Genomic DNA, 13,841 nt, shown 5'->3' on the forward strand with positions numbered 1-13,841 from the left:
TACAACTGTCACGAAGCCGACAGTGGCTAGGCTGACAGGCACGTTTTGTGAAGAATCTTTTTAGGACAAGATAAAATATTCTTGTTCACCAATACGCGATCTGCAAGTTACAACTTGTGTTTCAGGTTACAGTATAAACACTTGGTATTCATTATCGACGTAGTATCATTGATGCGAAACGTTAACTTATTCTGTACCTTTAATATTAGGACCGTGGACACCGTCATCCGGGGGGCGGAAATGGACCCCGAAGTTCCCCAGAAGAAGACATTCCGTGGACAGAAGTGGACCAAGGACTCTTCTGAAGGACCACTGTTAGGAATGCGACAGAGGACCAGACAGGCAAGTGTTTCCAACTCAATTTGAAAGAAAACATACCTCTTCATGAATGTTTAAGATACAGTGCACACCCATTCTCTCATAGTATACAGCTATTTAGGTATAGATGGGAAAGGTTGATACTGGTTTCTGCATGTAAACGGAGTGGTAGTGTAGCCTAGTAATTCAGGTGTTGACACGCCATGTTCAGTGCCAGTGTTCGAGTCCCCACTTAAATCCTATGCATCACGCTTACCTCGCGGCATAAAACCACAATTACTCGCTGTTGTTAAACCAATCTACATACGCCAGAAATGTGATTACTGATGCTGATGCATGACTCATTTCTTTCAGACGCAGGAACCCTGGCACATTCTGGATTTGCTGTTGTATCCCTCCACCCACCTCTACACGGATTTCAGTACACTGCTTTTCAGAGAGACCGATGGGATGAGTTTTTGTCTAATGGTGGCTCCATAGTACATCCGCTACGCGTAGCGCCCCGCCGACTGTACATGCAGTGGGTTCGGTGCTAGGGCCTGATTGTACAGTCAGGATGGTTGTTACAGCAACCCATCTAGTTAGGGTTGACACATTCTGTGGCCCCAGTCTTTCTCAGCATCCCCAGTAGGCCCAATGCTGACTGCACTTGACTGGTAGATTTAGGTGGTCGTGTAGATGGACCCCCTCGTGCATGCCCTGCATGATGCTATCTATAGATGGCATAACTTGTGTTAAACCACCTTCAGTAGGTAGTTTCCAGACAAAGCAAGTCCCGGATGGCCACTTTGAGGGTCAGTGTACTGGCCGATTGCGCGACCACCTGCTGGTAAAGTATTTCAATATTTCAGTTTCATATTTAGATAAAACCTTGTTTTTCACGACCCAACATAATTGTTTTGCATTTAAATCTATGGGCATCGTCGAAAAACCGAATGATTAAAGCGTTCACTCATGACACTCAAACCACAACATTACATCAGTATTCATCCTGAAATAGTGATAAATAATTTGTTTGTATGTAAATTTACGTGGTGAAGTTTTGTTAGCAACTTTAATTGCACAATAATCATGACAGCGATCACTGCAGTGATGGTAAATCGTGTAGGTTCAGAGGTGATCTGGGTGAAATTAAACATATTCATAGGACTTTCAATCCTGGGTTGCCTGATATGAAAGATATTGCCATAGAAATCTCTCGGTATCGCGGTTTGGGCACCAAAGGTCTACCAAAGAAGAGCTATGAAGTCCCAGTGACTATAACTAGACTTGGTCCTGTAAACGCTACCAATCAACCCCGGTTTTAAGGACAATGCTGCCCATATAGCCTAAATTAACCATATGTTTTAATCATCTAAATTAATCATATGTTTTAAAAGATATGATCTTTCACATTCATAAAGATATAACACTGAAAATACTTGTTGCTTGAAAATACTTTTTGTGAGGAATATATGCCTATGATCTTGTCATGATTACTCTTTGTGATTATTCACTTTGAACCTCTTCGAAAATCCATGATAAATTCAATACCAGACGATGTCATAGGTTAAAAATACCATTGACACGATATTCTACTTGGGGCATGGTCTTCGACACTGGACACGAGCTTCCACTTGGGATATGATTTTCCACTTGGGACAAGATCTACATTGGACATGATCTTCCACTTGGAACAAGACAGTCTACAAGGGACAAGATCTACATTGGACATGATCTTCCACTTGGAACAAGACAGTCTACAAGGGACATGATCTACATTGGACATGATCTTCCACTTGGAACAAGACAGTGTACAAGGGACATGATCTACATTGGACAGGATCTCCCACTTGGAACAAGACAGTCTACAAGGAACATGATCTACATTGGACAGGATCTTCCACTTGGAACAAGACAGTGTACAAGGAACATGATCTACATTGGACAGTATCTTCCACTTGGAACAAGACAGTCTACAAGGGACATGATCGCCAGCTGGGGATGCTGTTATTACTAGGGAGAGATCGCCAACTCTGACCAACTCGTTCTTCTTGGGACTTACTTGGGATCCTACCGCTCCGCTTGTTAAATTTTGCGAACTTCATTTTCAGACAAATTGGCAATAAAAGATAAGAAAAGATAAAAAATAATGTCTCATTAATCATATTTACTGTAGCAGTCGATGTTTCGCAAGAGTGAATCTATTCTCCGTTCATACTTAGTCATGTTTAGTCTATGTACTGCTCTGCCCTTTCAAGACTGCGATCTAAGACGTCAGTGTTTGACGTGAGCGAGCATTCCACAAAATATCCATTACAACAGTTTTCTGAAAGCTCTCAGTAATAATTTAGACCCAACATAAAGGTGAAAAGCGTACTGACGATGTAAAGATAATGTCAATGTGAAGGAGGATGGAACCAACAAAAACATATCTCAACATAACATATCCTCTGATTCGTATCTATTATGCATTACAGCTGGTTTGGATTGTATGTCTTGATGCCACTTTAAGATGACAAAGACAGAAAGAATGGCTGCTCAATATGTTCTCCTTGTTCTCATTGCAGCTGTTAGGTGTGACGGTTGTTTAGAGGATCTCATGGCTATGTGGAATACGACCCTCTTCAACCAACAGACATACAAGACACTAAGGCAGCTGTCTCTATACGAATGCGCTGCCGAGTGCCATGGATCAAGGACATGCTCCTCCATCTACTATGAACAAGAGACAGAAACCTGCAACCTCAACACCAACGGATCCAACTACGTCGACAACGTGTCTCATCCAGATGGCATGTACAGTGAACGAAAACACTGGCTAAAGGTATGCAATGTGGAAACAAAACACTGTGGATTCAGGAATGTCGGAATTGTCCGTAAATGTCTTAAACATGCTTAGTGATTCAAACCCGTTACCGCATTTAACAAAACAAGGCATGTTTCTTCATAATTTTATTCAGATTTCAAAATGTTTTGTTCCTATAATTAGCAAAATATTACATACTAATAGGTACATCATATACAATAATAACACATAATAATAAGCACATAAGCAGTGTCTCCTCACATATAAGAAGTGTACCAAAGGTCAGTTATTTAAACTGTAATGCAAGTTCCTTTACAGAAGTATAAACGATAAAACCTACTGATCAGAAAGGTATAACACCAACACAAAGCCACACCGTCAACATCTCACCCTAGGCCTACCCCATCCCACACCCTCTCCCTCTCACAAACCAACAGACACTCTTTACCATACATATCTCTCTGGACAATACCCAGGGTATTTGAACCGTTTAAACAGACATCATGTGTATATCAAGAAAGGCACGACCGTTAATAGCGGTGCTCAGTTAGGGCTATCACTTCACCACATGTTCCTAATTATCTCATTACATTATAGCATAGTCGGGCGCGCTAGCGAACCCAATGTGACAGCTATATTTCAGTGTCAGCCTTGTAATAATCTATTCACCCATTACCAACCATTTACGAGTGTACTAAATATATGACAAAACTAACCCTGGTCATGGGAGGTTTCAAATGTATCGAAATGCATGTGTTACACATGTGTTACATATGTTACACATGCTGGAAACCGCATGACAACAATGTTCAGATTTACACACCTGTGAGGTACATATAAATTCTGAGTTGATTGTCCGTTTATTTGAACACCGCTTTAAATGTATGTAAATATGACAAACAGATGATACGTAGGTTTTGAACGTTCTTCATATGGCCGCTGGATGGCACGTACAGTTTCTAACATTAGTAAATGTGGGTAATACCGTCATTTTCTGCGGGGCAGGAAGTGCTGAAGAAGATCAGGTGTGTTACAGACAAACAAGATTGATTCAGTGTCAATTAAAGTGGGGACACTAGTTTACCGGTTACAGTAATCCATTGATTAATTAAACTACTGGAAATGTGACTTTATCGGCTACAGCCATGTAATTGAACTGTGGCCTTCCCGGGAATAGTCATTTTAAAAAAGTGGTTTTCCCGGTCTAATACCTAGGAATGTGGGGGTTCGTACCCGGGTCTTCGGCGTGACAAAGGAACGTTTTAATCACTAGGCTACCCCACCACCCATCTTTGTTTAGAGATTGGGTGTGGTGAAATAGGGTGTAACGTCATCTTCAAGATTATTGTACTGAACAGAGGTGTCTCGAGGTGTACACATGACAGGAGCTGCGGCATTTAACATGATTGAGGGTGCATGAAAGGTTGCAAGAATGCAAAGCATAACATTTCTTTCAGTTCGAGTGACTATGGCTATGCGAGGACTGTGTCTCCATACCATTTATCCATGTTAGCAATATGAAACTTGGGGTCCCTTGTGAACATGAACGAAAAATGGAAATGCAAACTCTCTACTTGTATATCGTATTTGCACGATCTTTTGAAGGTACAAATATCATTTATCTGAATATGATTTTATATAAAAAAGTTAATCTATAGGTCTTTAAGATGATACTATTTCTGTAACAGTCCGTTGTCACAAATAATGGATGTTTGGTATATCATTCCCGCTTATCCCCAACATGTCGACAGTAATAAATGAATAACGATGTTTGTTGTTTAATGCCGCGTTCAGCAATATTCTTTCTATGTGGTATGTAATCAGCCAAGTCTGGACCAGACAATCAAGTGGTCAACATCAATCTATACGATGGCATACGACCAATGTTTCAACCAAGTCAGCTACCCTGACCGCCCGATTCCGTTAGTCGCCGCTTACGGCAAGCATAGGTTACAATGACTAATTCTAACCGGGTCGTTCATATTTTATTTTGAACACGAGAAGATCTGACACGGTAGGCACAAACAGATTATGTTTGATCTGACGAAACAGATACCACTCGTGGCACTTGGCATTTGGAATAAGCTGATATTTACATCTCTGTTTCAGATTGTAGCCGGCCCATGTTTCCACTCATCTTGCGCCATTGGTTCCAAGTGTGAAGTGGACCGATTTGGTAGAATGTTATGTGTTGCAGGTAGGTCTTCTTGACGGATGTTCCAGATGTAAAACAATACCATCTTGTTCCTGATATTAATTGTTCTTAGCAGATGTCATTATAGATGTCTTATTTAGACGTCAAGTTTCTTCGTCAAACTGCACGTGCGATCGAACAGATGATCACGTGTAAGGCTGCACGTGATTGTTTCACACCAGTGAGCAATTATTTCCACGTGGGTCACCAGTATAAACAGCCTTAACGTCATTGACTTTTATAGAACAAACACAGTTACCCTCTCACAATTATTACAATAATCATGGGGTCCACTTTGGAAGCACAAATCATTTTAGAACCTACATTTCTTGTTATTACTATTTTGAAGTATTTCTTGTGACTTTGATTGATATTTTCGTTATTTGGATTTTTTTCGTTAATTCTAGATCATAAAAAATCACAATGTCCATCTACTTCACCTTTCAGTGATTATTTACGCGTAATATCCATTTCCTTTTTCGCTACCTTGATCATATTCCCGAAAGTGAACTGATGCTCACCCTTATTAATCCCTTGATAATTCCTTATATAAACAAACCGCACATCAAAGCTTCGCCGCATGTCGATCTGGCGTGTATGGTCCCCTCAAAAATTGTCGATCTCGCGTGAAAGCACCATTGTAATCCACTTTTTCAGATTAACTTTAAAGTGAAATTTCATGAAATGGTTGAAATTTATTGATTGTTGTTACACAAAAAGACGTGAAACGGCTGACCCTCTGAGTCATTTCACGAAATGACTGAATGCTGTAGCATATACAAGTAAAGTCAGTTCACTCACATTCATGTAGATATCTTTCAGTATTTTGTTGATGCTCAAAACCGCTGTGAACAGTATTCCAGCAACTGAAGTGTCAGGTCGGGTTTATACAGAGAGAAAGACCAAGATGCAGGTCTCACACAATTTCTGCGCTGCACATATATGTTAATTTAAACGCATATAGTTGGAAAAATGGACGTACCTTCTGTTTATTTACTTTACAAAGGCAAGTTTGAAGATTTCTTTACAAAACTGAACACTACCCCCACTCCAACCCTCTCCATTTCCCCAATAGCAACCTATACTTGTCGTGAGCGAGCGACGTGTAATATGTAATGAGCGAGGGAGCTTTAGCTTTACGCCGCTGTTAGCAATATTCCAGCATCGTCAAGGCGGGGAACACCAGAAATGGGCTTCACACACTGTACCCATGTGGGGAACCGAACCTTGGTCTTCGGCGATCAAACGCTTTGACCGCTCAGCAGCCCCAGTGTCCCAGTTGTATGTAGGTGACAGCTGACAAACACGGGGTATTGTCAACTGATGGTTTTGCTCCAAAAGATGTCAAAGACTGCGGAGAACCACCTGAGCTGCCAAATGCTGACAAGTTGACAGATCATCACCTAGAGGGAGGCAGAACTAATTACACATGCAAGCCAGACTTCGTCGCTTGTGATGCATCTTCTATGACCTGCCTGTGCCAACCATCGGGTTCCTGGGAGGAAGTAGACAGTGTCTGTCGGCGGTTTCGTTGGACCATTGTGGTGAGTACATCTTCACAGTATTAAAAATTATGATCGTGTCCAAGAGGAGGAATTAAAGGGACAAACTTTTTTCTCTGTTGACTTCATACGTTTGATTTGAAATGAAATTTACATAGCATATATGTAATAATATTAACAGTGGTGTGTAAATCGTGTCAGATCCAGTGACTGCTGACATCATGATCTGGCTTCTTTGCCGGGGTAGGTCTGGCTGTGGACTGCAGGAGGTTCTGTGCGGTGATGCCTCTTTGGAAGATTGCACCAGTGCAGGCTTGAAGCTAAGGGGAGTGGGTTGAGATGGCTAGCTGGTCCCTTTTAGGAGATGGTGAAGGTGAAGGAGGCCGACGATTGCTTAAGTAGCTATCACAGGACTTTTTAAGGACAGAATTTGAAAGTAAATGGTAGTGTTATGACTTGCCCATCATCGGCACAATGCCTGGTGACTAGAGTATTATACATCGATAATTTATCATTAATCAATAATTATTGATTTCTAGGGCACCTCAAGATACATTCTTCCGTGTGGTCCTTCTGAAGGGGTAAACATAACGACTGTAAACATAACGATATATGCAACACCCACAAAACCCACCAGGTAAACAATTTTAAACGCGGGTAATGCGTGAATCATAAAATAGTTGTTGTGCCATATATATAATTTCATTATTCGTTTACTTTTCTAGATTGTGTTTCGTGGTTGCAGGTATGAAGTGTTCTTTTCCGGTTGTAGTATTTGAGGGCATGTCTCCGAAGATATGTCACTGTTTATTAGATACTTGCATAATTATGGGAGGGTGAGTGACCAAACTGCCAAAGATTGCCTTCGGGTTTTGTGTTATGACAACCTTGTGTCCTAATGGCAAGATGGATATGTCGTAGTCTTGATGCGGCTTTATGTCCCAGCAACATATAGCGACATAGTTTCCTGGTTCGAGTTTAGTGCGTTCGAGTGACTTTGTGTCCCAGTAGATACTAGTAATTTGAGTCCTAATGTCAGTCTGTCCCAGAAGATTGTATTTATCATGCAATAAATCCAACGAATATTTTCGGTATCCGTTAGGGTCATATACGGGTATCGATGCAAATTAGAGAGGTCATATGCAAATTTTAGGGACTACTTTCACAGTGTAAACAAACATGGCGGTCGCGTCCGGTGACGGCCGTGGCTACGGTACTGTCAGTGCTTTGATCTCAGAAAGGTCATGACTGGTTATGATAGATGGAGTAGATAACAAAGTGAGGATGTTAGGAAGACACCAACATCAGTTCCCCTACCGACTGTCAGTGTTAACGAGAGAACAGCACAGGAATCCAGGTGTTCAGTCTCACACGAACATTAAACTGTAGATCTATTTGTTGTTTAAAGGGTTAGCGGAAGGTTTGTGAAGTGTTATTTTTCAAACGCGCCTTAAGATTTGGTGACAACCATGCGTGTTTTAACATAAAAATTACTGGGAACTAGATGACCTCATGCATTCAGCAGAGTGATCAGGTGAAATTGCGTCACCGTATTACTACGCACATATTTGTTGAGGTCATACATATACAGGCACATCCCACGAAGTTTAGTTTCATGAGCTGTGGCAAATGAAATCGTTTTTTTTTTAAATTATAAACTAAGAATGGCATTGTATATCAAATAGGTTGTCACACTCGTGTGCTTTGGGATGGTTAATCTCCAGCTTTGGGAATAAAATCTACACAATTAGCTGGCCAGGTCTCATTAAATATGTTTATTCTTAATGCAGGATATTAACCATCCCAAAAATACACTTGCGTGAAAACCAGTATTAATGTACACGTGCCCCAGTATATGGCCAATTCCAACGAAACGTGTACACAGCTAGGCGCAAGGTCCAAAACAGAGCTGTTTGTATCTTGTAATTATTTTAACCAATGTAAAGTGAACATATTTCCTTATTATGAAAATCAGTTGCCATCACCAATGTCAAAAACTGGTAACTTGGTGGATCAGCGCAGTAGAAGGCTCAAATTTTGAATTACCTATAAATACCAACATCACACCTTGTATATGCTGTGATTAGACTGTATGTTGCCTAACATCCACACCGATCAACTTGTTATCTGACATTTCAGTCAAATATATATAAAATATAATATAATTATTCTCTATAATAAAGTCTAAACCACGATCTGCAGTGCATCCCCGAATAGAGTATTTTATTGAAAGCTCAGTTATACTAGCCATTTGACATTTCAAGGAACCGTTGGAATCTATTAATAGGCAGTACTGCGTACCTAATCAGTTTTATGATCTGCAATATTTTCTGCGGTATTAGTCATAGTCATGTTACATCAGCGTATTGTGTTCTCTAGTTCACATAGAACAACGAATACATGTTAGGTACAAATACTGTGATCCACAGCCGGGGAAATGTAAACTATACACTCTGACGTAGATGTTGTCTGTTCTCATCTATTGTGACGTCCAGATGGAACACATGTCATTCCACCAATCTATTTGAATGTGATCAGTTGTTGGTACTTGTAAATAACATTTGGGAGTTAAAATGTACCCACGAATAGAGGTCATTTTGTGTGTTATCTTCGTAAAAAAGCACTGGAAATGTTTAGATGTGGCACACGCATATCTTGTGGCCTTTTCACTTGAACTTAGTATATCATTCATTAATGTGTTCTTCTGTGGAAACAGCAACCTATTCAATGGCATTTGCATGTAACGTGAAGTTTTTAGCCAAATCAGACTTTGATTTCTAACTTTTTCTTACATTATTACGTGTATGAAATATTATAGAACGCCACTGTATCTGATTTCTTTACATGTTAATTCTGTAAAAGGCAATACACAACATACACAACAAAGTCATTAAGACCTGTGTTTGTTTCAAAACAGATGACCAAAATTACACATTAAGCCCAGAGACAAAATCATATCATGGTTTATTCGCGAAAGATGTCGCAATCGGATTAATAAATTTCTGTTAATTCATTTGGACTAGTTTTGGACACATTACACATTTTCAACAAAACATTTGTAAAATATAAGTCAAAATGAATAAATATAGTCCGTTTATTGCCCCCACAAGCCTAATTTTTATTTAGACATAGTCATGTTATATACGGCCCGAACTGAATCACTTGTGCTAATGTGATGGGCAGCCTGAAATAAATGAAGATAGTAACATTTTCATTATGCTAAAATGTTATAGACCCAGACATGCTGCGTACACCTGTCGTTGGAACTGACCATATACGCATCATAATGCCATTATGTCTCTGTAGATATGTCCTCATGTCCACGTGTCCCAATAGATATGCCCCAATTTCTCAGTGTGTCAATGTATATGTGTTCTAATGTATATATGGGCCCTAATGTCCCAGTAGATGAGTCGTAATGTCCTAATGTCATAGTATATGAGTCGTAATGTTCCATTGTCCGAGTAGATGTGTGCTAATCGCTGCGTGTAGGAGTAGATATGCGCTAATCCCCACGTGTTCCACTAGGTATGTGATGATCTCCACGTGTTCCAGCAGATATGTGCTAATCTCCACGTGTTCCAGTAGATATGTGCTAATCTCCACGTGTTCCAGTAGATATGTGCTAATCTCCACGTGTTCCAGTAGATGTGCGCTAATCCCCACGTGTTCCAGTAGATATGTGCTAATCTCCACGAGTTCCAGTAGATATGTGCTAATCTCCACGTGTTCCAGTAGATATATGCTAATCTCCACATGTTCCAGTAGATATGTGCTAATCTCCACGTGTTCCAGTAGGTATGTGCTAATCTGCACGCGTCTCAGTAGATGTCAGTCCTAATGTTCCAGTAGATGAGTCGTAAAATCGACGTGTCCCACTAGATATGTGATGATCTTCACGCATTCCACTAGGTATGTGATGATCTCCACGTGTTCCAGTAGATATGTGCTAATATCCACGTGTCCCAGTAGATATGTGCTAATATCCACGAGTTCCAGTAGATATGTGCTAATCTCCACGTGTTCCAGTAGATATGTGCTAATCTCCACGTGTTCCAGTAGATATGTGCTAATCTCCACGTGTCCCAGTAGATATGTGCTAATCTCCACGTGTTCCAGTAGATATGTGCTAATCTCCACGTGTTCCAGTAGATATGTGCTAATATCCACGCGTCCCAGTAGATATGTGCTAATCTCCACGTGTTCCAGTTGATATGTGCTAATCTCCACGTGTTCCAGTAGATGTCAATTCTAATGTCCCAGTGGATGATATTGCGATATGTACAATGTATCATCTCACAATGCACTCTGTTCCAGGATGGTCATTATCTTGAGCGATGGCCGCTTTCCGGTGGTCAAACTACGTTTTAGATTTAATTGGAACAAAATGTTTATACACACACGACCTGGACATCGGAGAAAGACCTTGAACTTCCCAATGCCGCTGACAGTAGGCCAGAAATCTGAAATCAGTATGTTTCTATATCAAGGAGTGTACAAGGTGAGAGACCCTATATCAAGGAGTGTATGTACAAGGTGAGAGATCCGTCATGTTATGTATGAAAGCCCAGTTAGTGCCACAGCATGTGTGTTTCTATATCAAGGTGTGTACAAGGGGAGAGACCCTATATCAAGGAGTGTACAAGGTGAGAGATCCGTCATGTTATGTATGAAAGCCCAGTTAGTGCCACAGCATGTGTGTTTCTATATCAAGGAGTGTACAAGGGGAGAGACCCTATATCAAGGAGTGTACAAGGTGAGAGATCCGTCATGTTATGTATGAAAGCCCAGTTAGTGCCACAACATGTATGTTTCTATATCAAGGAGTGTACAAGGGGAGAGACCCTATATCAAGGAGTGTACAAGGGGGGCGGGGGGGGGGGGGGGGGAGACCCGTCATGTTATGTATGGAAGCCCAGTTAGTGCCACAATATGTAAAGTTCGTTGACAGGCTGGATTAACGCAGTATCTCAGCTCTTGAGAATCGACCTATGCATCTGGGATACGATGATGTGTCAACCAAGTCAGCGAGTCTGACCTCCCTATCCCGTTATCCGTCTTACTTTCACCCACGAAAGTCCGAAATAGCCACAGACCCACTAGCCCATGGCTAGTGAACATCTAGTCGGTCCAGCAAATCACCACAGTTGCAGACCCGACAGTTTGTGCGGATCTCCTCGGATCACTTGAATGTTAAGGTCGACAAGTGAGTATGATTGCCGATTATGTTTTCTAAAATAAATGCGTGCTTACTGTCTAGGAAATGATGTAGATGTTGCAATAAGGTTTTAGACCAGTGGAATGGTGCTGTCAGCGTGGCTGGAATTTAAAAATAAACGAATTTATAGGTGAGTTTTCTTTTACTTGGGTAATCCATGATTTTGGCGTGAGTGAGTGAGTGAGCAATATTCCAACTATATGGCGGCGGTCTGTGAATAATCGAGTCTGGACTAGACAATCCAGTGATCAACAACATGAGCATCGATCTGCGCAATTGGGATCGTACCTATGTAGGGAATCGGTCCCAGGTCTTCAGTATGACGGACTAACACTTAACCCATCAGGCTACACCACCGCCCAACTCTGTACAGAATAGTGAGTGAGTTAACATTTAACGTCACATTGGCAATATTTCAGCCATATCGTGACGAGAACCATTAATATTATACATAACAGTGAATGGTAGAATATCTGTCAACGAAGGACAGTAAAACAACTAGATTATCACAGATAGATATGTAAAACGAGTAATTAACTATAAAACAGTTTAACTGTAGAGGACGATACAATATAAAAACGAGCTATACACCGCCAACAACAGAAGGTAGATCACCATACTACGAACCACGGGGACTTACAGCACATTTGCTACTCGCATGGACCCTAGCTGGATTTACACCATCCCCTCAGGGAAATGATTGTGGGAAATGTCAACCAAAATTACTGTACGGAAAAGATTTACGACGTGTCACAAAGAAATTATGCAGTTTTTACAATCTTCCGGTAAAATTTACCATGTTTAAAATTCCGAACATAATTATTACCCAAACAGAGATAACAATAACACCATGCTTAGTCGTTAGTTTCCAGGCTTGTCATAAGAGGCGACTAACGGAACCCGGTGCTCAGGTTAGATGACGGGTTGCACAGGTCATCGTATCTCAGTTGCGTAGATCTATGTTCATGCTGTTGATCCCTGGATTGTCTGGTCAGTACACTCGGGATAAAAACAAACATTACTATTAAATGCCATTAGTGTTGCTAAAGCTCAAGTCTTAAATCATGTCAATATTTAAACTCTATTTAAATTCTATTTAACTGCTACATTTCAGATTCAAGTAGACGGAGAAAATATATCTACCTTCCCGGAAGGATATACTGGAGTTAAACCGGATCGGATTCAGCTTAAAGGCGACGTGAAGATCCACCTGCTAGAAATACACAGGTTGAAGTGATGACTTGATTGAGTACAGATGTTATTTGGACAGAAATGCTCTAGGTGTTGGTTGCTAAGAACCATACTCGACTTTGCGCAGGTTCATGAAGAGAACCTGTAAATAATTGAGTCTGGAGCAAACAATTTGAACCCAGTCATCGATATTGTGTCAAACGGTTCCCCCTTTGGGGTACGATGGCGATGTCCACTTCATCCGTGCAGTGGCGGTGGGGTATCTTTGTGATCAAAACGTTCGCAGCTCTCGCCGAATACCCTTGATCGAAGACATGGTGCCCATGTGGTCGATCGAACCTGGGTCTTCATCGTGACGAGTGGGCGCTTTATGCTACCTTCCCGTCCCTATAATAGATGTGCCATATTGTATATGGTGGCGGCTGTTATTTGTAATATACACGGCTCAATAAAATAGTAAAGAGGTGGATAATATGACGCGGGTTTGGACGTATATCGTTTAGATTAAACCTATGATTTCATTCATTCACAAACCAAGGATTATGACCATGGCGGACTGGAGATTCGAGTCACGATAAGACGATCCTGTCACAACTAAGGGACACAACTCTGAACCTAGCTTGATGAACC

At 40.9% G+C, this 13,841-nt stretch overlaps 1 protein-coding gene across 1 annotated transcript; it reads left to right on the forward strand.

The window, feature by feature from the left end:
• The first annotated feature begins 240 nt into the window (after positions 1–240).
• On the forward strand, positions 241–7,553 carry LOC137271765 (uncharacterized). The gene is made up of 6 exons (XM_067804169.1): positions 241–342; positions 673–739; positions 2,868–3,124; positions 5,216–5,303; positions 6,642–6,844; positions 7,548–7,553. Exons 1-6 carry the CDS (start codon positions 241–243, stop codon positions 7,551–7,553), a joined length of 723 nt encoding a protein of 240 aa, XP_067660270.1.
• The last annotated feature ends 6,288 nt before the right edge of the window (positions 7,554–13,841 follow it).

This window comes from Haliotis asinina, chromosome 2 (assembly GCF_037392515.1).
Source record: "Haliotis asinina isolate JCU_RB_2024 chromosome 2, JCU_Hal_asi_v2, whole genome shotgun sequence".
In the NCBI taxonomy this organism is placed as follows: Eukaryota; Metazoa; Mollusca; class Gastropoda; order Lepetellida; family Haliotidae; genus Haliotis; species Haliotis asinina.

Coding starts and splice junctions, on each gene's coding strand:
- LOC137271765 (XM_067804169.1), top strand. CDS start 241: ATGGACCCCGAAGTTCCCCAGAAGAAGACATTCCGTGGACAGAAGTGG. Junction 740..2,867: donor CCACCTCTACACGGATTTCA/GTACACTGCTTT, acceptor TTCTCATTGCAG/CTGTTAGGTGTGACGGTTGT. Junction 5,304..6,641: donor TAGAATGTTATGTGTTGCAG/GTAGGTCTTCTT, acceptor TTGCTCCAAAAG/ATGTCAAAGACTGCGGAGAA.